At 40.7% G+C, this 24,171-nt stretch overlaps 2 protein-coding genes across 5 annotated transcripts; both read left to right on the top strand.

Annotated features, from left to right (window-relative positions):
- Positions 1-1,245: 1,245 nt before the first annotated feature.
- On the top strand, positions 1,246-4,977 carry LOC139348458 (kinesin-like protein KIF16B). Of its 2 annotated transcripts, XM_070988602.1 has the most exons (4): positions 1,246-1,667; positions 2,565-2,765; positions 3,074-3,184; positions 3,501-4,977. In XM_070988602.1, exons 1-4 carry the CDS (start codon positions 1,362-1,364, stop codon positions 3,555-3,557), a joined length of 675 nt encoding a protein of 224 aa, XP_070844703.1. In that variant the 5' UTR covers positions 1,246-1,361; the 3' UTR covers positions 3,558-4,977. The 2 variants fall into 2 exon arrangements, with proteins under 2 accessions (XP_070844703.1, XP_070844704.1); XM_070988603.1 differs by lacking the exon at positions 3,074-3,184 and having other exon boundaries at positions 1,291-1,667; positions 3,501-4,252.
- A 2,985-nt stretch (positions 4,978-7,962) lies between these two features.
- pip5k1ba (phosphatidylinositol-4-phosphate 5-kinase, type I, beta a) lies at positions 7,963-22,540 on the top strand. Of its 3 annotated transcripts, none has more exons than XM_070988599.1 (14): positions 7,963-8,081; positions 11,786-12,007; positions 13,295-13,425; positions 13,860-13,977; positions 14,093-14,245; positions 14,768-15,064; positions 16,472-16,656; positions 17,012-17,092; positions 17,586-17,634; positions 17,762-17,846; positions 17,936-18,076; positions 18,188-18,278; positions 18,387-18,483; positions 21,357-22,540. In XM_070988599.1, exons 2-14 carry the CDS (start codon positions 11,945-11,947, stop codon positions 21,357-21,359), a joined length of 1,494 nt encoding a protein of 497 aa, XP_070844700.1. In that variant the 5' UTR covers positions 7,963-8,081; positions 11,786-11,944; the 3' UTR covers positions 21,360-22,540. The 3 variants fall into 3 exon arrangements, with proteins under 3 accessions (XP_070844700.1, XP_070844701.1, XP_070844702.1); XM_070988600.1 differs by lacking the exon at positions 7,963-8,081 and adding an exon at positions 11,537-11,633; XM_070988601.1 differs by lacking the exon at positions 7,963-8,081 and adding an exon at positions 11,570-11,593.
- Positions 22,541-24,171: the final 1,631 nt, after the last annotated feature.

Here is a 24,171-nt window from a genome sequence, read left to right as displayed (position 1 = left end):
ACATTTATTGCATGGTCATCAACCTTCATTGAGCAAACAAGTTCAGACAAAGTTAATGACAAGCTAGTTAAGAAAATTGAGCATCTAGGAGCTAAAGCAGGATAAATATTTTTAGTTTTAGTTTTAGTTGATGATAACCATGGACATTTTCGGCCAGTTTTTGTCAAGTCCAAGTTAAGTTTGACCAGATAGTCTTTGACTATTTTGGTCAGACTTAAACCAGCAATAACACAGCACCAACACACCATCACTTTGTGAAATTGCCAAACTTGTTGCCTATTTACACATCCAGCATTGATGCAACATTAGCATTATTTGGTGTTGTGTTTGTGTCCACCAGATGAATATTAGGTCAATAAGTGCTCTGCTTTTGCTCTATTTTGGTCTCTACCAACTCCTGAGGGAAATATCATGCTGCTAAATGCTCCACTTATGTATCAGTTAGCTGGTAACTTTGTCTGCCATTAGGTACTGGACTGGTAACATACTGAGGTTTGTCCAAGTGTTTTTGTTGAAAACATTGCCTGAAAACAAGGGAGTGCTGATAGTCGAATAAAAGAATACAACTGCACAACAACAACACAATGAGCTGCGTGATAATTACCCCTTTAACATAGAAGTCTTCATGTGATGTGCTGTTACTAATCTGAAAAACTGGTAGCGAAAACTAATGACCACAAATGATTGGTTGTAGGTTTGGAACGTGATGGACAGGAGGTTTTCCTTGATGTCGGAGTAATTGAAGTGCATCCGTCCATTAATCTGTTTATTTAGAGATAATAGCAACATTGCAATCACTGTCAGGATAATGAACAAGTAACCTATGATTAATTAATGACTGGAGAATGAGACATCTTATATACGCAACACCCTTCACTGAACAAGACAGAAGCTCATTGCAGCTCCTCAAACAGCCAGCAGATGTCTCTCTTGCTTTACTTTCATGTATAAATCCAACACAGGCTCATTTGTATCATGAGAAAAGTGTCCAGTGACAACTGTAAACCTGTTGCTTTCAATTCAAATTCTGCACTTCATGAGCATTTATGAGCAACAGAGAATTCTGTAAATCCTTCATACAAGAATCTTTAAATAATGCCCTGTGTGCATGTGATGTGGAACCAATGTTAGATATGATTTTAAATAGATTATTCAGAGCTCTGGTTTAAATTTTATCGTTCTGCGTCAGTCTGGGAACTCCCCCCTCGTCTCCTCTGCCTCTCCTCCTTCTCATCCCTCTATCCTTCTGCACTCTTAAGACCTCCTCAGGAAACATCTGATGCACATCAGGACACTTTTAAGCGAATGCTGTCTAAAGCCTGTCTTTAGACCTGAAGAAGGGAACTTAGAGTTTCCACCTGATGAAATCCTGGATTATGAGGGTGAGCCGCGTGCTGCAGCTGTCTGTTTTGCTGGTGGGACTCTGTCAGGCTCACATTACCAATCCACCAGGTGATCCCTCCACATCAGAGGAGGCAGGTGCGGTCCCCAGGTCCCAGCTGAGGATGCTCTCGCTGGGACTGGCTCATCTGCTGCAGGGGGTGGAAGAGAACGCCAAGCGGCTGGAGCAACAGGGGGAGCAGGTGGCAGCGGAGCTGGAAGGGGCCACAAAGAGTCTGGAGATCCTCCGTAAGCAGAGTTTCCAGGCAGGACGAACTCACAAGCAGGTGAGGAAGAAGCATTTTACAAAGAACATCCACTGAAATGAGCAACTTTGCCCTCGTTTTTCACCGACAGGCCCACAGCATTTTCTTCATTTTTGGATGTTGATAGAGCTGAACATTGATTTCTTCATCAAATCTGCCAAATATGATATAGTAATCAATTAACCTAAACCTATAAGATCACTTGTCTCTATGAACCAAGAGGTTCAAAGTCAAAGAACATTTCTCCACAGAGCAATCTAACATATTATATCTGTACATCCTGTTTGAGTACTTTGTGTAGGTCTGTACTCTCTATGCACTGCGAGTAAAATATTCAAATAAGTTATACTTCATTTGTTGATGCATTGATGCTGTTATACTGAAAGTGTTGATATTTTTAAGGGGAAACAGATATTATTGGATTTAAATCTTTTATTTATATTCTCTTTGTTTTTATTATCTTAAACCTCTTTATTTATAAACTGTCAACTGCACTAACCTGTATTAAAGGTATAATACCATTGATTGATTGATTGATTGATGAGACCACGATTTTAATGTCTGTACCATGACATTATAGTTGTTTATTTGCTTGCACAATTACGACAAATTCCGATTAAATTGAGTGCAATCAACATCATCATCAGATAGAGAAGATGAAATGAACAATAATTTAGACACATGAAAGAAAAAGAATTCAGAAAGAAAATGAATTAAAGGAATAACATGAATAATGTGATTTGGCACAGTCAATGAAATGTTTGTAGCTGCTATGTCAGTGAAAGTCTTTCGGAGACTGAGTAGAAATCTGACTGTCAGCTTCTGAAAATTGATTGAAAACTATTAGAAAAACTACCAAGTAGAATACTGTATCAGGCACATGCAGCTATGCTATGAATGATGTGATCTGCTCTTTAGGTGAGGAAGGACCAGCAGATACTGAGTGCCAGAGGGGACAGGCTGTGGAAGGCGGTCAAAGATCTGCGGAAGGAGCTGGAGGATCTGCAGATGGAGCAGGGAACCACACAGCACCGGATGAACCGGGTCCTCCAGAGAATGAAGAGCCTGGCGGAGCCGAGGTCAGGGGGTCAAACTCAGCTCAATCTCAGCTCCGTGAAGGTAAGCAAAAAAGCAAAAACAAACAGGGAGAAGCAAACAGGCATTCGTCTTGGTGATGCCATAATAAAGGCATGTAAAGACTTCTGATTCTGAGCTGGATTCAGTTTGCTTAAGTTACTTAAAATACCATGAAGCATTAAGATTCACTGTTATTGGAGCTAAGGGGGCTGATGCAAACCAGGAAAAGCTGCCAAAAAACGCTTTTGTTTTCAGAAACTTTAGTTATTTATTCGTAGTTTCTGCTTTGTAGTCAGTAGACGTGACAGATTTAACTGTTGTCGCCATCCAATATTTTTGTTGTGTTGTAGCTTATCATTGATAAGCAGGCCCGACGGCTCGCCAGTCTGACCTCAGAGGTCTCGGCCCGAGACAGACTGATCGACAGACGCCTGCAGCACATTGACCGCCTAGAGAAACAGGTTGGTGGGTTGGATGCTTACATCTCATTCTCAGACTAAAGATATATAATTGCAGTGTTTAATCTATTTACATGGAGCCACAGAACATTTGTTAAAGGAAATTCTTACACAAATTATTATTATTATTATTATTATTATTATTATTATTATTATTATTATTATTATTATTATTATTATATGTGCACTGGATTCTTTTGTGAGGACTGCACAGTGTTAACACTCAGAACACCCTGACGGTCAGGCCATGCTGCACATCAGTCTCACAGTTTTCCCTGGTTGCACTCATTTATTTGTGCCCTGTCTCTGTTTGCTTTAGGTGTCTGGGAGGCTCCCTGCAGCACTGAGGGCAGATTCTGATTCCGACCGCGTCTGATGAGCACAGCTGCATCAACACAGCCACTCTGAAGCAATCCTCTCTCAATGAGAACGAAAAGTTCAGAAAATGAACTGCGCTGAAACTCACCGAAGGATCTGCCACGATCAACACACGTGCGCCCAACTTTAGATCCACTTCCCAACGCAGCCTGTCGCTTACAACAAACAAATGTATCCTCGGTGGTGTTGAAAATATGACCTCTGTTTAAAAGTGGTTCAGATAGAAAACTGTCCTCTGCTTGAGTCATCATGTTGTGGCTCTGACTTCCACAATATTGTGGTTGACGATGGTGGTGAAATGCCTCGTGAAGATACTTGTGCTCATGCACACCCAAATAAACAGACCTACACTCCAGTCCCAGAAACCTTCAGACGAACAACACACACAGCTGAGAGTTCATGATCTAAAAATAAATCATGATCACTGAGTTCAAGCTTGTTTATGCCTTTCAGTGCAATGGATTCAGCTCGATGCGTTGCACTCAGGATATACTGTACACGCCACGAAAGAACACAGTTAATATGAGTTATGAAAGTTGTCAAAATGTTGAGTCATGTCCATTAAAGGCGGTGGGAGATGCTCTTGGTGGGTTATGATAACACTGAAAACATATTCTGTGTTTATACAAGTGGTTCATGTTGTTCAGTCAACTTACTGTGACGTGACATAATGTGGTGTAACAATGGCATAACCTCACTTTTTTTGACACATTTATCTAAAAGGCCTTATTGGGGCTGCATGGTGGCGCAGCAGGTAGTGTGCGTGCCTCACAGCAACAAGGTTGCCGGTTCGATACCAAAAACATGTTCATTAGGTTAATTGGTGACTGTAAAATTGCCCCTAGGTGTGAGTGTGTGTGTGAATGGCTGTTTGTTTGTGCCCTGCAGTCGGCTGGCAACCGGTCCAGGCTGTACCCCGCTTCTCGCCTGTTGACGGCTGGGATAGGCTCCAGCACCCTCCACATACCCTTTCCACATAAAATGGATGGATGGATGGATGGCCTTATTGGTTATCAGATTTTGTTACACTGAAGATTGAATGTAACACTGAAGTCATTGAATGTAACATTCACCTTGAAATGATAGTTTACAGAAAACAAGAGAAAAATACATGACAATAGAGAGATTCTCTTGTTCTCATAGCTGTTTCTTGTGTTTTCTAGAAATTGCACTTAAATCCACACAATCCACAGAGCAAATTGATGTATTCCTGAAATCAAGTGACTTTATTTCCCTCTGTTTGCACTTTCATTTCACAGATTTTAAAGAGGAACCAATTTTGTATACATCAAAGTCAGTTTACAGGTTTGGGGCAGTAGTACGATGTACGTGAAAAATGTTGTACAAAGCCATTTGTAGCTCCAGAGGGAGCTGTGTAAAACTTGATAAATTTCCTCAAGTGATATCACTTGAGTCAGAGTCAGTTGTGGAGACTACAATTTAGCTTAGCAGATCTCTGTAGGCCACTCCTCATCTGTGCTTGAGGTCGGCAGCTCAAGTTTGCACTAGCCATGACCAGCACAACACACTGGATCTCTGGCTGAACTGTTGGTGGTTGAGTTGCATTATGGGTAATGTAGGTGCCAGGTTTTTGACAAGAAGAACATGGAATCAGTTTTGTTTCCATGTTTCCAAGTGTCTGTTACAGCAGTGCAATGCTAAATCAATCAAGTACTCTCTAAGGAAATACGTTAAGTATATATTCTGTAACCCCAACACTCCACTTCAGTCTTATACAAAATACTATAGAGCTGATTAATGGAAAGCTGTGATGCTGATTTGAGTTATTTGTCTATCAAAATATTTTTAATTTGCTACATTAATTTAAAAAGGCAAGTCAATAGCTTTATAAAATGCATTTCAAGCATTAGAAAAAAGAAAAGCGTGTATTTTCTCACATTGAAAAAATAACTAGACTGGGATCAACAGAAAAAAAACACTGGAGCAACTTTTTACATCACAACTGTTCACCACTGTATATACAGTGCATGTATTCAGCTTGCTCATTAGGTTCGAAGTCTAAAGGATTGAGAGCCATGGCCTCACATAATAACAAACGCTTCCATTCTTTGATCCCTTGGGGACTTTCATGGAGAAGTCCTGATAGTGTTCTATGCCCAGCGGAGTACGTAGATGTGGGGAGAAACAGGAAATCTTGCAGCAGCAAACCCAAACCAGCAGCTCTGCACCCTCATGTTGCAGCCAAATATGACAAAGGTTGCGTGTGGAGGACTGAGCTGATATCTGATGGCCTCAAGTCATCTTGACAGCCGACTTGCAGGCAGCCTGTCCCCTCTGGTGTTCCCAAACAAACCTCCAACAACTCGAACTCTGGCACACTTAAAGGAAAAATGACAAATAGCTGAGGAGGAAAAAAGACGCAGAAAGAGATGGTGAGAAGAAGGCTGAGAAATAGAGATTTGTTCTCAGGAATAAACAGCGATGCCAAATTGAGTGCATAAAAAATGAGGAACTAGAACAACAAAGGCAGCAAAGTGGGGGAAGAAAATGTGAATTCTCAGGTAATCAACAGGAACATAGTGCACAACAGCTCAGATGAGCACACATTATTACCATAGAGCAGTGAGTGAGATGATGAAGCGATCCCAATAGAACTGGAGGGTTTAGCAGGTATGCCAGAGCTGCAACAGCACCCCCCAGAGCTCAGAGGCAAACACTGACGTTGCATCTGGGAAGTCATTTTTAGGCCAGGCCGCAACTGATTGTACATATCCATTCAATGTACTCTCAGGGCTCGTTAAGCTACTTAAATATCCTATAACAGCAGTGTGTCTCTTCCCCTTTTCTGCTCTGCTCTGGGGTCAGTTTGTTTGGAGCTCACGACGTGACTGTGCCTAAACAAAGTGAGCAATGGTCTCAGCTTGGGATTTCGTGTGAAAAAGTTCCTGCTTTGCCACCATTTGGGGGTAAAATAAGGAGGCTCATGAGCAGCCTGGAACTGAGCTGATGAGCGTCTCCCACCACTGTCCACAGATGTGTCATTAGAGCTGCGAATTCAAAGTACAGGTCTAATATCTCTCTTGTTCTAGTCCACATCTTCATGCTTTCACAATGTGCAGTATGTGTACAATATACAATATGTTAATTATGTCACTGAAGCCCATTTGAATGAAAACGAGCTCAAGTGAGAGAAAGAGGAAGAGAGAGATGCACTATATATAGGTATACTGTGGGAAAAAAGACAGAAAGAGAGCAAACAGGGGAAATAGAGGAGAAGGAGAGAAGGAGAGAAGGAGGAACTGCCGATCATAACATTCGTCATAAAATACAGTGATATACTATAAGCCTGCCAAAGGTCAAGTTATGAACATATTTGTGCTTCTAACTGTTCTAGAACATCAAGCAAGTTCTGTTGCCTTTATAAAGTACTTAGAAATATTGTGACCTGGATAAAAGAGAATCTATACAGATATGGTGTGCATCACACCTTACGTTCAGGAGAATAGCAAAATCAGCAAAGGAAGGAAAAGAGTATCTACGCACTAGATTGTAGCTCCCAAACTTTACCGGGCTAAAACAGGCAAATTTGGACCCTTATGGGCCTTCATAGAGCAAAATAAGCAAATAATCAAGCCGCAAAAGAACCACAACAACAAGTAAAAATACTGCAGCAGGTAAAATCTTACTTAAAACAATAAAAAAACATAGTAACACACCCTTTGGCAAGTGTCACATGTTGCAAAAGCTTTTTGTAGCCAGCTGAGAATCAGGAAGTATGAAAGTAAAAGTACTCATTCTACAGAAAATGGCTCACATATTATTATACAGTATGTAGATTGTTAATACTGATGCATCCGTTTATAAAAACAGCATTTTACTGGTGCAGCTGTTCAAGGTGGAGCTAGCAGCTTTAACCGCTTCACATGCAGTTAGCGAGTTACATCTGCGGGGTCGTGAAATGACTAATGACTGAGAAGAAAGAAGAAAGAACAACACAAGTCTGTTTTCAGATTTTGGTATCTTTGCTTTGTTGTGAAATAATGAATCATGTGATGTCTTTGGGGCCTTACAATTATGTAAATGAGCCACTTGAGAAGTTTACTGGGGAAATGTCTCTGTGGTGGAGCTGAAGTGAGAATATTTATATCTGGCTTTTTTTTGTAAAGGCTCACAAGCCAGAAAAGATGGAAGATCCCTGGTTCCATCTTTAACAATGCATCGACTTCTATAAGCTGATAGTTTGTTGATCTCACAACATTGTTCTCCCCCAGACTTCTACATGCTATATCAAAAACAACAACTCAGTCTGACTCATCGCTGCGAGGGAATAACACGCCAGGTGGGTGGAAAGACACACACAGCGAGAGAGAGAGAGAGAGAGAGCGAGAGAGAGAGAGAGAGAGAGAGAGAGGGGGAAGTGGTGAGGATGCTCGCGTTGCTGCAGCACTCTGCTCCTCATCTCACCACAGTCAGTCAGTCCGCTACAGACTTTACATTACACAGCATCGGTGTTTCACTGACCTGCATTTACCACCATCTTAATACGACCATGCCTGTTCAGGTAAGAAAGCACAGAGCATTCACTTCCTGTTAGCTTTATGATTAAGTGAGGATTGAGCCTCTTGTTTAACTTTTATTTCTTGTTTCCTCATGAATTACATCTCAGCTGTCGCTTTGTAGTTGCTTATCTCCTGTTGTGAATCATTATTAATAATAGTAATAATAATAACAGTGTCACACAGCTCGTACGGGCCATTTGTGTGGCGCTTAAGAGGAAGATGAGCTGGTGATGGTATCACAAGAGGAAATCAGCTCCACTTCCCTTCAGTCAGTGACAGAAAGTAACATGTCTGCAATAAGCTGGATGGGGTTGTCACCATTTACATGCATGCAAAAGAGCTGCAGCGTGCATGCTGTGCGAGAGCGTGCAGGTTGAAATGTTCATCTGAGTTCACCTGAGTTACATAACACCTGCCAGCCTGTACACCTTAACTTAACACTGTACTGGAGGTTACAATGATCAGTGTGGAAGCCGTGTTTTCCAGAGGTGTTGATTGAACTTCATGGTCAGTTCGAAGGCTGTATGGTGCATTTCATATTTATATATATACTTAGTGTAGCCTATCCTAATTGACCTACTGTTTACTATTTACTATACTGTAAGCCATTAATAACTATTATCTAATCATGCTAGTGGCACGACTATAGGAAGGCTGTTGGTTCGTCCTCCACTCTGGACCACATAAACGGACCAAATATCTCAACACCTATGTCATGGATTGCCATGTATGAACATCTGTAGTCCACAGCAGATGAATCCTGCTGATGGTGACTTTTCCTGTAGCATCACCATGAGGTTGACATATTTGGCTTTTTGTGAAATATTTCAGTGAATGGATTGTCATGAAATTAGGCTCACACTGTCATGGTGCTCAGAGGATGAATGCTAATTACGTTGGGGATCCTTTCCTATAGCACCACCAGCAGGTCAAATTTCTATTTACGCACGGAAATATCTCAACATCTACCAGATCGACTGGCAGCACACATGGTTCGCAGAGGATGAATCCTAATGACTTTTCCTCTAATGCCACCTTGAAGTTGGATTTGAGTGAATTATTGGGTGGATTGCCATGATGATAGAAACTTAAATAGAAACATTTACATGGTTAAGATTTAATCCAGGCAATACATATAGGTGCAGACGTATGTACAGCTGTCATTTTAAGTGCAGAAAGCACAAAATTACATGATGACAGTGTTAAAAACTTTTAATCAGACCTCCTCGTTTTCAGTGCCAGCTGTAAAGCATCAGTATCAAAAACTGTGGTATTAATCTTTGCATCTTAAGTGCCCACACAGTTCCTGTCAAAAAGGCTCTGATGTAAACAATAACTATGAAGATTGCACATCACACACACACACACACACACACACACACACACACACACACACACACACACAGTGGTTTATGTAAAATAGAAAAATTTCAGTACTTGTCAGTGATTGGACAATTTCTGACAAAACACCTTGCAGGTCCATAATTATTACAGTTGTTCCAGGTGGGAATTGAACTCTAACCCTTTAGGTCCACAGTCTACCAAACGACACAACATTACCTGTTTTGCATTCACAGTCAAATGCTTTTATTGCATTTTCTTTATTATTATTTTGCTATCTGGTATATTATTGGTGTTACTAATATGCAATTAGGCAGACTAAGAATTTATTTTAGCCATTGTTTTGAATGGAAAGTCATGCATCTAATCCTTCTAACTATGCAGAATGCAAACTAATGCACTTACAGTACGGATGCTTAATCCAGCAGGCTGTGCCCATGTTGTGCTGTTACAACACTCTGTTTTCAATATGTAAAGTGCTACAGAGGAAACCTGAGATGCCCTGTCAAAGACTCTGTACATATAATTAACCCCATTCACTACTCTAACCACTAATCACAAAGTCTGTTTAGAAAAAGGAATAATCTTTAGCAGTTTTCTTGATCTCTCCAGCCTCCAATTAAATTTCATGCAAACGACCTGGAGAACTGCAAGGCAAATCCTTGAGAAACGAGCTCACTCGTCATGATGCTTATGAAACTGTTTCATTCCCCTCAAGTCAGACCACAATACCACATCCTGAGGCAGTACTTAAAATAAACACGGGCTTGTCTGATAGGATATGTGCTAGAGTTTGCAAGTTCACTTCATACACAATAAGACATTTTGATTGAAGAGGACATGTGGAGTTCCTCAAGGCTCAGTGTTACTGTAGGAAGGCCCATTATTGTTTATTTTGTACATAAATGGTGCATGTATTTTTATTTAGATAAACAAATTGATTTTGTTCTTTGAACAATATGAACGAACTGAATGATACTGTGCAAAAATAACTGAAACTTCTAAAGATTTGGTCTGATCTATCAAACTATCAAACTAACAAACTATCTCTGGATTTAAGACCGAGGAGTTCATCATTTGTGGGAATGGATTCAAAGAAGGCTTGTGGTTGGTGATGTTGAAATTGAAAGTGAAATCAAAATATTGAATTATGTCAAAGCAAAAGTGTCTAAAATCTATTGCAACAGTGTAAAATGAGCAGATTTTATGACAGGACAAATCATATATAAGGTCGAAAACAACCTGAAAGGATCCAATGCTTTAAAATGAATCTGTAGGTTTAAGAAACAAAGCATTGGGACTCATGCCTGAACAATCATTGTATTTCTGTTGAAGTCATGAATTAATTGAGCATCTGTAGTGAAGAATGCTTCAATATTTCAAATGCTTTTCTGTTGCTGCGTTCTTTTTTGTTGGGAGTAATGTTAGCATTCGTTTTTCAATTTTCCTACATTATCTAATTATTAATAAACTAAAAACTAAGTACATTTCAAGTGCAAAAATTGGTTCTTCTGGTTAGTTTCAACTGAATTGTTTCTCTATGGATGCAGTTTATCAATTTGCTAGATTGACATTCTAAATAATTTAACAGTTTTTATGACTCATCCACTGGCAGAGCTCTGCAGAGCTTCTTGGTTGTTATCATTAAAGTGCTGATTACCAAATTTTGTGGAGCAGACAAATGCTGCTGTTTGATACCCATTTTTGTAGTGTTTTGTTTTGTAATACGTCAATTTTATAAAAAATATCATGCTCTGAATATGTGTAATAATGTAAATAAACCTTTCTGGAGCTGCTCCCGTGCTTCCAATAGGTTACAGTTGGGGTCTAATGACTGTCATGAATAATATTTAATCGAACCCACTGCAAATGTACGAAAAGGGGAAAGGTTGGAAAATCCCCAAAGCTGCTCCTGAATGAAGCACTCCAGTAGTCAATGTGTTTAGTTTCTCTTTTGATCGTCATTCTCGCTTTTTCAAGGAGTTGAGAGTCACATAAAGCAGGAAAGTACTGAGCGTCCTTTGCATACTGTTATGAAACACAAGAATTTGGTATGTAATGGTTTTCCAATCCTTCTTAATTAGGATTAAGGGTTGTTGTGAGGGATTGTGGAGCTAAAGACTCTGACAAACACTGGTGGTCCCTCAGAACCAGCAGCGCCCCGGACAGAAAGGTCTACACCTTCTGTAAGTCATATGAAAGACATTCATGGAGTAAGGAACATTTGACTTAGACAAACTGTGGAAGAGATTGCTGTAAGCCCTGAAATCACTCATAGCTGTGCAGCTTCTCTCCCGCTAACCTCTGCTTTGCATTGACATTAATGCAAATGCCCCAAACCATCTAACTCCATTTCTGTCGACAGGAGCAGCGCACCTGGAGAATGCAGTTTCAGTGAAAGTCATTCAAGGTAAATCACTGCGTCTGGTCATTCATCACTGAGGGGAAAAAAGGAAGTCAGTCAGCCTCAGTGGGAGGAAGGACACCCGAGCTTCCCTCTGATCAAGTCCTCTCTGTCCAAAAGATGTCAACCGAGACTATAGGAAGAGGAACCAAGGCCTCTAAGGGGTCAAAGGATCATAAAAAGGTAAGCAGGCATCATTATTAATCATCAAAGTCTTTTCCAGGAAGGAAAACATCCTCTTCTTGGAAAACAGTGATATTCACTGTTGTAACATAATTGCAGATATCAAAGCTGTAAGCGATTGTGTAAAGTCATTCAAACACACAGAACAAAATGCAAGGTGATTAGACTGGATTCATATCCTTTATGCCAAATTCTGATGAATAAAAGCTCTCATTCCAAACAAGAAAAACATATTTGCACACAGTTTATGTTCAGACCTTTAATTGGAGGAAAAAGCTTTGCGTTAACGTGAAAATCTAAGGCGTCATAAAATTCCCTAACAATGAAAATAAATAGATAATATTTCAGTTCCAGTCAAACAAAGAGCCATGTGATAAGTGAAGCTAAATGTGTTTTTTGTTCGTCAGCTGCGTTGCATAACAGAGCTGTTTGTGATGAAGGGAGCAGAATGGTGATTAGGTTGATCAGCTTCAGTTTTTGGCTGCTTCCCTGCAGTTCAGTTTGCTGGAGGACAATTCCTTCACAGGCTCAATGAAAAATGATATGTTTTTCTTCTACTCGAGGATTAAGTTTAAGGATTAGGGCTACGTTAGGTACCTCCATGCTTTAGTCAGAATGTCTCCATAGTGTACTTTATGTATGTAGTTTATGGACAGGTTACCATGAAATTGTACATTCAATGAATCATAATTACTTTGGTCAATCCCTGATTTTTCCACCATGGGGTTGATATTTTTGGCTTTTCATGAAATGTCTCAACAACTGTTCAGTTGTTGTTGTTGTTGTTGTTGTTGTTGTTGTTGTTCCCAAAATCTGGTACACACATTCATGTTCCCCACCTCACCACCATCCTTTCTTAACTTTTATTTGACTGCCATCATCAGATAAAAATCCCTGCTAATTAGCAAATGTTAGCATGCTAACAAATTTCAGAGCTTTCTTCTCATCCTCCATCTCAACAATAGGTGGCGTGAATCCATAGTCTCATGCAAGGCGGTGATGGTGAACCTCGTTAGCTTTAATTAACAGCATGTTAGCATTGAGACTTTGAACACGTTAGCATGCAGATGTTTCCATGTAACTTAAAGCACCGTGTGCATAGGTGCTGCACAGCCTCTCTGAGGTGCTGGCATGACTATGGAGGCTAACAGACAGTAAACTGAACCTTCGTGGTGGAGAAAATAAAGCAGTTTCAATATAATTTTTGAAAGAGTTGGAGCCTTTGGTAACTAGCTGGTTTCTTTTTTAAACAAATGTGTGTTCTTCTTCCCTGTCTTGGTTTGTTAGCCCACAGCATCTGCCCTGAAAGGAGCCATCCAGCTGGGCATCGGCTATGCCGTGGGTAATCTTAGCTCCAAACCAGACAGAGATGTTCTCATGCAGGACTTCTCAGTAGTGGAGAGCGTTTTCCTGCCCAGGTACTTTCACTTCTACACATTTATGATTATACAGGGCACATTCTGTTCAATGATCCAAGCACCTGGTCAACACAGGTTATCCCAAAGATTAAAATGCAACACAAGTGAGCCAACTTGGTAGCCTAAGTTGTCATTCCTTCAACAGTCTTGTTTCTCAGCAAATATTTTTGATTTGTTATAGTCACATTAACAATGGCTCTGTTCTATTTAAGCATCCCAGTACGTCATGACAGTGTGACAGTCAACCAACATGAAAGTGAAGCTGCTAAATGGAATTCAGCCATCATTCATTGTATTATTTTTACACCTGTGCTTATCTTACTGTGACATGCTTCTGTCTTCTGTGAAAAAGGCTTATAGCATGTTTCAGACAGCAGCTGTTTGGTTTTTGTACATCCATCCTTTTCTTAATCTAACTTAAACATGTTCTCCAGTGAGGGCAGCAACCTGACACCAGCACACCACTTCCCTGATTTCCGTCTGAAAACGTACGCACCGCTGGCCTTCCGCTACTTCAGAGAGCTGTTTGGCATCAAACCAGACGACTATCTGGTCAGTGTGAAGAGTCACATCATCATCTTTCTGACCCAGCACAATGTGGTGGCAACGGTTGAGTTAATTTCCACAGTTGCTCACGCTAAGACTGTTGCATGATTCTGAATTTCAGTTCTCCATCTGTAACGAGCCTCTAATCGAGCTGTCCAACCCCGGCGCCAGCAGTTCCTGGTTCTACCTCACCAGTGATGATGAGTTCATCATTAAGACAGTGCAGCATAAAGAGGCCGAATTCCTGCAAAAGCTGCTTCCTGGTTACTACATGGTGAGTCTTTTCCTCGACCTCTCGCTACACTGACATGCACACCAGCGCACGTACTCCTTAAACCGCTAAAAGTGAAAGTTTGGACATAAAGGTCATGTGTGGAGTTTGTTTATTATGTTTACACTCAGTTTCTTCCTCATAAAATGTTTGCAAAACCAAGCCAAGTGGTCATTTTCCTTGTCATAACTGTGTACAGTGTAATTTCATGATCAGAAATAGTCGTTTCATTCACCCCTAAAGTCACATGTATTCAGACTTTTGTAGGTTATTTACCTAAATGTCCATTTACTTTACTAAATGTCTGCAAAGCAAAATGAACTTTAAGTTGCTTTTTGAGACCATTCCTAAGTGTATTTCTTATTATCATTTAGGCCGAAGTTACTAAGAAACATCTGGATGTGGCCATAAATCAGACCACACATTTACATTTACTGCCCTTACATTGCAGCTTTCAGATAGACTGCACACAGTATTAAGATTTTCTCCTCAAGAAAAATGTCTGCTTTGTCTCTGTCATTGTAGAATCTGAATCAGAATCCGAGGACGTTGCTGCCAAAGTTCTACGGCCTTTATTGCATCCAGTGCGCCGGCGTCACCATCCGTGTTGTGGTGATGAACAATGTGCTGCCGCGCGCCATGAAGATGCACTACAAGTATGACCTGAAAGGCTCTTCGTACAAACGTCGAGCCTCGCGGAAAGAGCGCAGCAAGTCCTCGCCCACGTTCAAAGACCTGGACTTCCAAGAGATGCACGAGGGCCTGCACTTCGACATGGACACCTACAATGCCCTAATGAAGACCCTGCAGAGGGACTGTCGGGTATGTTCACACAAAGATCTCATATCTGTTGGCAGCTGGCCATGGTGTTAGGTAATATACTGTTCGAGAAATCATTCAACATGTTCACTTATTTATCGTTCTGTGGTGCTTCATTTCACGAGCAAAATCTTACATAATGGAATTTCACATTTCTAAAATTTGTTCAACAAGAGAAAAAGTCTAAAAGATAAAATATTCATACATAAAGACACAGCAAAAACTAGCCTAATAGCTGATGATCTGGATGATTTCTTGGAGAATTTGGAAAAATGTAACCTGAGAGTGGTGCTAGACGTATGGTCGCAGGGCCATTAAACTCAAAAAGAGTCCTTATTTCGCTTCAATATGACTACAATATGAGCTGAACATGTTAACAAGATTAAAACTTGATTTTCATTGGAGGGCAATAAAGCAATAAATAAATTATCAAAAGTGCTGTTGACGATTTTCCACTAAGCCTGCTCACAGTGCATTTAAATCTTTCCTCATCACATCCTGAACTGAATTCAGCCAGTGATCACCGCCCCGATAACATTATGTAACCATGACGCTCCCTCTGCTCAGTCTTGAGCTTTTATGATGAGCTCATTAGCGCCTGCCTGTTGTTTCATTAGTGTGAAACAACGGAGGCCACTTGATGGAGGATTAACGCCCAGCAGACTGCAGCACCTGACTCATGATCAGGCTGAGCAGCTGGACTCTGGAGCACAGACTGGCCCATCCAGCTGTAACGTGTTCTTACTGGGCCTCTTTGTACGGACCCCTTTGGAGGAGTTACCTCATGACATCAGTGTTTAGTCAGAGGAATTGAGTACATATGTTGCGGTGTATTTTTGGTTTGCAGACCCAAGTTTAGTGCCTCTGTGAACTTTTGCTAATAAGCATTAAAAGTACATCCAAGGCTGATGGGAACGTCAGCTTGTTTGTTCATAAACAAAAGTACTGGAAAAAGGAAGTTCTGACCTGCTGATGTTGTTAGATGAAAAGTCAGAGGATCACCAAAGATATTACAGTTCATCCTGAGGGGGGCATGAATGTACCAAATTTCATGGCCATCCATTCAGTAGCTGAAAAGACATTTCACACATTCATGGTGGTGCTCGGGGAAAAGTCAGAGAATCTCCAAAGTCAGCATGATTCATCCTCCAGGGTCAATGAATGTCTGCATCAAATTTCATCCATTGGTTACGGCTAAGGAAGAGAAAAACTGCATTCCTCGTCCACAAGCAGTGCAGCCTTTGAAGTGGGCCGTCACCTTGCTATTACTTTTAGAGCGACTTCAGCGCCCAAATGAGGATGCAGTTCTTGTCTTAACATGTGTCCCTTTAATATACCTCATTCATTTAAACTGACATTTTAGTTTCAGTGTGTCAGAGTTGCTTCCATTCAGTTTCCATCTCTTGTCAGGTCCTGGAGAGCTTTAAGATCATGGACTACAGTCTGCTGCTGGGGATTCACGTTTTGGACCGGAAGCCGCTGAGCAGAGGAAGCCGATGTGACAGCAGGAGAGGACAGAAAGTCCTCTACTCCACAGCCCTCGAGTCGATCCAGGGGAGCGTGAAGGACCCTGAACCAGTGGCCGATGACGACACGTGAGAAAGCTTTTTCATTTTTTTTTATCTTTCTTCAGAAACTTTATTCCCCTGCCTTTCTTGGCTTTGTTGGACCTGTACTGTAACATGGAAAAACACACTTTTTTAACATTACATTTCAGAGCTTGGTGTTCTTTTTTGCCGCCACCTGAGAGTAGGTCATTGCCACAGAGGGTTTTGTGATGTGTGAAAAAGCTTTACCTTAGAATGAGCCCTTATAAATACGTAGGGAATGGGTATTGCTTTGAAAGCAAGAGGTGAGGCGAGGGGTATTCAGCTGATTGCAATCTGCAACCTCACTGCTAGAGGCCGCTAAATCCTCCACACTGGACCTTTAACACATCTTTGTTTTCAGATTGGGAGGAATTCCTGCCAAACATAAAGATGAGAACCTTCTCATCTTTTTAGGACTCATCGACATCCTTCAGTCCTACAGGTGAGCACACAATGTAACACAGAAATATACACTTCCTCTCTAATGTGTCTGTACATATCAGAGAGGAAGTTTTTGTTTGTTTTGAGTTTAATTATTATCAATTAACAACTGAATATATTTTTAAAACCAATTGTGACGTTTAAAAACTCAGACTAAAATACATTTACTTTTGCTTAATTTATCTTCCCAGAAATAACATTTTAAAATGGAACCACTGAATAAATTTGACAAAGCTATAAAACTTTGATTTGTTATTCTATTCTCTTTACTTCTGTGTTTGCCTGCCACCATCCATCTCAGTTCCCTGTCTCCATTAACATGTTAGTGTTTGTATTTCATGATCAGTTAAGTTTTAGTTGATTTCATTTGGAAATGCATCAGTTCTAATTTAAAGTGTACTATTATTCTGTTCACACCATGCTCCATAGAAATACAGTATGATTACTAGAATTAAAGAAGCAATAAGTGGCATGTTTTTCATTTTTATTTTCAGGTTTATTAAGAAGGTGGAACACTCCTGGAAAGCTCTTGTACATGATGGGGTATGTACCTTCACATCCTCCTGCTTACCTGCATGTCTAACTACATGCACACAGTATGTCTCTGTACAAGTGAATGCCTGTTTGTGTGTTTGTGTGTGTGTATCTGACAGCATGCTTTGCCTTTCAGGACACAGTGTCAGTTCACAGGCCCAGTTTTTACGCGGACAGATTTCTAAAGTTCATGGGCTCGGTTGTGTTCAAAAAGATTCATCGTAAGTCGGCACGCTAACATCCAACAACTCCTGCATTCCATATTCTGCATATTTTAATTTTGAACACTTTTTATGTTTGCATCTCTCAGCTTTAAGAGGAGCATCTTCAAAGAGGAAGAAGGGTTCCGTCTACGCCGTAAAGTCGGCCTCTCAGGAGTTTCTGTCCCCACAGAAGGAGGAGAAGAAGGAGGGGAAGAAGGCCCAGAGCATGGACAACCTGGAGGGAAACTGTAAGCTTTAAGGAATGCATGTGACGTGATGCAAGGGCAACGTTTTTGGAATTTGAGGAGAGGTTTTGTGCCAGTTCATATTTCTGATTCAGGAACTGCTTTTTGCAACAGTTTACAGTTCCTCCAAGCAACCAGATCTCCTGCCAACTTCTGCTGTTCGTCTGGACTCCAGCAGAAATGATGACGAGGACTTTGAAAACAGGTACTTTATGTGCTTGAAATTCAGGTGTAAGCCAGAAAAACATTAGTTACTGGTTCAAACTGTCAATACATGTTCACACCATATTTTTTTTGCCTTTATATGCTGCAGTGAAGACCGACGAGCCTCCAGTTCAACGATTGCTCTGGATGATCCTCTGTCGTCTCTCAGCAGGAGCCAATCAGACTCTGAACTGGACGTCTACTTGGTATGAAACTGCATAAAAACCTTTTTCAGGTACAGGGTGTTAAAGGCTGAGGCCGGAGTGATTCTCAATCTAATTGTCAAACAAATCCCATGAAAATACTAAAACATTGTTTTAGTCTGTCTGATTTCTGTTGGAACCTCACCACATGGATAAACAAAGACAGGCCTGCATGTAAAACCAAGAGTCAACTTCATTACAGCAATATTCTTGAAATATGAGAGCTTTTTTCTAAAAACTACATCTGTACTCAGCCTGTTTATGACTCTTTCTCAAAACCAAAACAAAAGAAGCAGTGGGCCTTTGCTGTACGGGTGAATTTGGGAGCGTCATTCGTGATGAATCTAGGGGTCACTGGGTGTTTCTGCATTTTCAGTGTCACACAGTCTCAGATGAGCCAACTGGAGCTGATCAGTCGTTTGTGTCCCAGCATCCATAAACTGTAAGCAGCCAATGACATCCAGAGACTATTCTATTGATTTTATTATTAAACTTGTGTGAATCCTCGATCCAAGAGACCTGACTATCCATACATGCTTACACCTTCCTGCCTGCCATTTGCCGCTATCCCAGCATGCAATTTGTCACATCTTACTGAATTTTTGATTTTTTTTTTTTCCAGTGGTGGTTGCTCTAGGTTCAGGTCCCACTGGCGTCCTGTATTGTCTTTGATAATAATAACAACAACACTATATTAATAACAATCAACTTCATTTGTATAGCACCTTTCATACAAGAAGCTCAAATTAATTGAAAATAAGATGTAAAATAAAGCCCACTTGAAAATAATAGTAAAAATAACACAATTTACTATCACATAAAATACGATGGAGAATGAAACCCACTTCATAATAAGAGAATAAAAAAAAGAATAAGGATTAGAATAGCATACAGAGAATACATAAGATGGAAAATAAAATGACTGAATAAAATAAGTGTTTTAAACCAGCAGCAGTTGATCACAGTGGTCTTGAAGGCAAAGAGCAGATAAGGGAGTTAGCAATGTAGCTTGGTCCTTGTCCATTAAGGGCTTTGTATACAAGGAATGCTACAGAGCAGCTGAAACTGGACTGATCCGCTCTCCCCTCTTGGTTCTGGTTAAGTTTTGAATGACCTGAAGTCTCTCAGTGCTTTTTTAGAGGCCAGGAAATCGTGCGCTACAGTAATCAAGTCAGCATGAAATAACGGCATGAATCAGCATCTTTTTGATTACTCAACCAAGTCCCGTGCCCTGCACTCCCCCTTCAGTCCTTACGTCTGTGTCAGCCAGAGAAACCTCCATGAATCCCCTCTTCTACAGCACTTTTCTTACGTAACCATCAAATCCTCATTCAGGCTTATGTGAAGCCGTTCTTCAGCCCACATTAAGCAGTTGTACTCAGGCTCTGTGGGAAGCCTGCAGATGTCTGATTTAATCTAATCTCAGAGCCTCCAACAGAAGAAAGCGCCATTCAAGAACTATTGTGAGGGCGGAGGGAAAACCGAGGCCTTGAATGCACCTGACAGCCGTTTGTCTTCTTGACTCTCATCTTTCACTGGTCAGAGAGATGATGAATGCTCAGGTTCAGTCTAGATTATGTGGACAGAAGGGTTCATACTTCATGTTTTTAAGGATTCACACTGGCTGAGGATATTGGCTGAGGATATAGTGAGGGGGTCCAAACACTGACTGTATCAAGCTTCCAAAAGTAGAAAAATCCAGCATTTTGACAAGGTCTTCATCAGACAAACATCCATTTGAAGGAAAAACAGGCTTCACAATATACTGCCAGTTCTACCTATGATTAGGAGCTCACTCTCGCTTTATCCCAAAAGTAATCCATTGATCACATTAAAACATACTGTCCTCAAATAAGCTGAAGCCCATTCAGGATGTACAGTGTTTAGCACCATCTCATCAAAATAAGTAAAGGAGACGACATTATGTTTTCTATTATTTATCATTTTTGCTATTGTGTTTATATACAGGATAGCTTGTTTTTCCTTCATGTATTTAAAAGGCTTTGGTGGTTGAAATGTTGCCTCCTTAAACTTTAGGTCTCAAAGGCAGCAGTGAGACCAATGTGTTGTGGGTCATCTGATACTCAGGGTCCAGCCTGTACCCTCATCTCTAGGCCCAACACCATGATATAAATGTGTGTGCATGAGGTGTACGTGTGTGTTGTTGACCATTTGCCAGGCTCATGCCACACATGTTTTGTTACTTTCACTCCTCCCACATGCAAATCTTCTTGCAATACATGACACAGAGTGAAACAGTGAAGAGGAAGAGAAAGACGTCTCTCTATTAAACTGTTTTTAAAAACTGAACCTGACTTGAGCTTCAGTGAGGACTTCCTCTCTTTTTCCTTTGCATGCATTATCCTGTGCTCACTGTCCACTTTCTCTGCTTTACAAAGATTATATGCAAAAGCAGTGGTATGGTCATTTATTGAAATAATGTAAAAACTCTATGTATTACAATATGGAATTTAAACAAGACAAACGTGAATATTAAAGAAAACAATAATAGATGCAGGGATTATGAGACAATGGGCTCCTGGGCACAGACATGAAAAAGCCAGTCAATACTGCTGGCAGATAAGAGATAGGTGACCGCTAACAGGCCGATAACTCAGTATCAAAGGGTCAGGAGGGGGGCGGGAAATGTGATGAGGACACTTTTGCCAAAACTGTTTGACTTTCCAAAGAGAAATAATAATAATGTCAGTCACTGTAAGCAGTCTCTGGTCATGTGCCCGGTAGGCCCCTTCAGTAATCCATGTGTGTCTGCACTGTAAATGTTCAAGCCTTGACTAGTTTGACTCTTAACTCCAGCTGTTGTCCTTTGTTACCTAACCAACAAAAGGAAAAAGTCATCTTTTTCTGTTCTCTAGTGAGGAGAAACGAGCGATGGTTCCTCTCCAGCCGGCTACTTCTGACCTTTGACCTCCCACCCCCACAGTGTCAAGACATCAGGAATTCACAACAGTGCAAATGTTACACAAACGACAAGCGGTAACAGTTACACCACTGTGAGCATCACTCTGTGCCTCTGTGACTTTCCCCTCTGAGTCAAACTCGGTGTGCCAAACCACTGGTTCCTTTGTAGAAGTCCCATCATCAGCAGAGGAGGACACAGTCAGTGTTGATGTGCATTAAGATCGCTCAGCCACTGTGCTAATAGAAAACACTATGGAGCTGTGTCTTCTCCTGTTATTGTCCACTTTGCTGCTACTTTAACACAGTGGTTTAAAAAAAAAAAAAAAAAGCTTCAGTTTCACCTCTCCTCTCTGATGCTGGATTTTCTGTGCAAATGTTCACATTTCTGAGCGGCTGGACCCCTGAGGAAATAAACTGCCTTTGGATTCAGTCGGCTAAAGCAAAAAGAATTGTCTGCTGTCGTTTTCAGTTGTATAGAACCGCGTTCAAATCATTCTGAAAAAAGCTAATTCATCTGTCGAGGCAGTCAGATATGCATGAGTGATGCAGTGTGTCATACGGCTAGAAACATCGTGTCTCACTGATTTTGCAATCATTAATTTATTCTTTATCCTTTGTGTGTTTTATTTCAAACATGCCTCCATGCATATCCATGACAACAAAAAGGATGTGTTCGGTTTGTTGTTCCAACCAGATGCCTTTCATGTTTCAAAGCTGACCATCAGAAATGCTGTAATCACATATGTTTCCAGTTTGCTGTTCTTGGCCTTTCATACATCTGTGTGTCATTTCTCTTGAGAATGTACATTTCATCTTCACAGGGTTTTCTTAAAGCTAAATCTAAACGGTTCTGAATGCTGGAGGTAAATAATGACCATGCTGTACATTCACGTCAACTGTCTCGTTTTTGTCCACGTGCCTTCAGAAGTTTACAAATCTGTGATTTGATGAGATTTATAGGCCTAATTGTATTATAGCAATACTTTGGACTTGTGTCTGTGAAATAAATTAATATTTAATGTTATTTTCGAGAATCAGAATTTTGTCTAACACACACTCACACACACAAACACATTTATACAACATATGTAATGTTTTTGCTTCATCATGAATTAAACAAGTGTTGCAGAAGAACAAGTAATGGGCCTTACTGGCTCGTGTTATCGCGCCCATTAAGAATGAATATTGCTGCACAAACAGAACAGGGAGGAAGAGAACTAAGAAACAAATAGGTTGCTATATTTGTATGAGTTTAATAAGACGGCAACTCAAATCATACAGCGTACCCTGACCCTGGCCCTGACATCACCAGCAAACAGCAGGTTAATTCTATGAAGTGTTGTTGGAGTCAAGAGAATTCCATGGATAAAGGTTACTATGGACCGTTCACGTGTCATATTTAATTTAGACACAAGGGGGCGCAGCAATGATACAGCTGATTTAGTAGATGCAGTAGTGATGGGAAGGTTTGTCTTCTCTTTGCATGTCTGCCTGTGTGCCCTGTCCACTACGATTAAAGGAGGATCAAATAAATCTATTTGGTTCACAAGGTCAACTCCTTCTTCCTGGATAATATCAAAATCACAGGGAAGATAAATATATTTCCTGCGTCCAAGTTTACTGAATATGAATCTATCTGATTGGTTGAATTGTACAGATTTGTTCATGTGCAGTAATGTTCTGAGCCTGTCTGGTGGTTTTAGAGAGCAGAGTGTGAAGCAAACCCTGCAGGTTTAGAGGATTAAGGTTAATCTGACTGGGATGAAAACATCTGCCAGAGGTGGAAATGAACAAAGCACATTTACTCATTCTCTGTTTTCTAATGTGATTTTGAAGCAGCGGTCACTTTGGTTTGGAATTTACACTTTGTGAAACTTTACAGCTGGATTTCGAAAGCGTTTCTCTCCTCAGATGGCTTTCACTTCAGGTGTTCAGGTGGCACAGCGGCTGTTGTAAGGATCAAAGCCGAGGCCTCAGCAGATGTTACCTCTCTGCGCTGAGCTCAGGTTCATTATGAAAATGACAAATTGCAGTGTTACCAGCTTTTAGGCTTTTCCACCATCAGACGTGCCAGAATGTCTGAACTTGAACAGGATAAACCAGTCGGACAAGAGGCAAAATCACATCCTGCTGCTGCTTTTGTGAAAACAGGACCAATGTGTGCAGAGGTGGTTTTAGAATATTGCTGTGACTTTGATGACAGAGCATTTTCACCATTTTATGCTTTCTGTTTCCATACAGGAGCCTGCAGTCTGAGAGGCAGGAACACTGAGGTTTTACAGCTCCACTGTCACATATTTAATTTGCTATTCTTTCGTTTTGCTTTACACACCCTTACGACGAAGCACATGTGGATCTATCACATGTAAACATTGTTATCTCATTATCTTTCAAGGTGACTGAGCTTTCGCCGTCAGGGCCCCTCGGCTTTGGAAGCCAACACCTCCATCGGAGAGGAAGACTGTGACATGTGGTTGACAGCTTGACTTACATTTTTTTTGTCAAACATTTGACATGTTCAGCATATGTGGGACACCGTGTGTGAGAGAAAGAGATTGTGGCGTTCTGATGTTTCAGGCATGATAAATTCACATTTTATCAGCATGTGATGGTGGCCTGAAGACATCACATGCAAAAAAATTATTCATATGTGAATGACACACGTGAAACACACCTAATAAATTCACATCTATGAACACATGGTTTATCACATTTAATGTTGATATCTTTTGTTAGCATGTATCATGTTCATCACTGACTGTTTCATGT

This window comes from Chaetodon trifascialis, chromosome 20 (genome assembly GCF_039877785.1).
Source record: "Chaetodon trifascialis isolate fChaTrf1 chromosome 20, fChaTrf1.hap1, whole genome shotgun sequence".
Taxonomy (NCBI): domain Eukaryota; kingdom Metazoa; phylum Chordata; class Actinopteri; order Chaetodontiformes; family Chaetodontidae; genus Chaetodon; species Chaetodon trifascialis.
The sequence above is the reverse complement of the archived record's forward strand: the minus strand, read 5'-3'. Positions and strand labels throughout refer to the sequence as shown.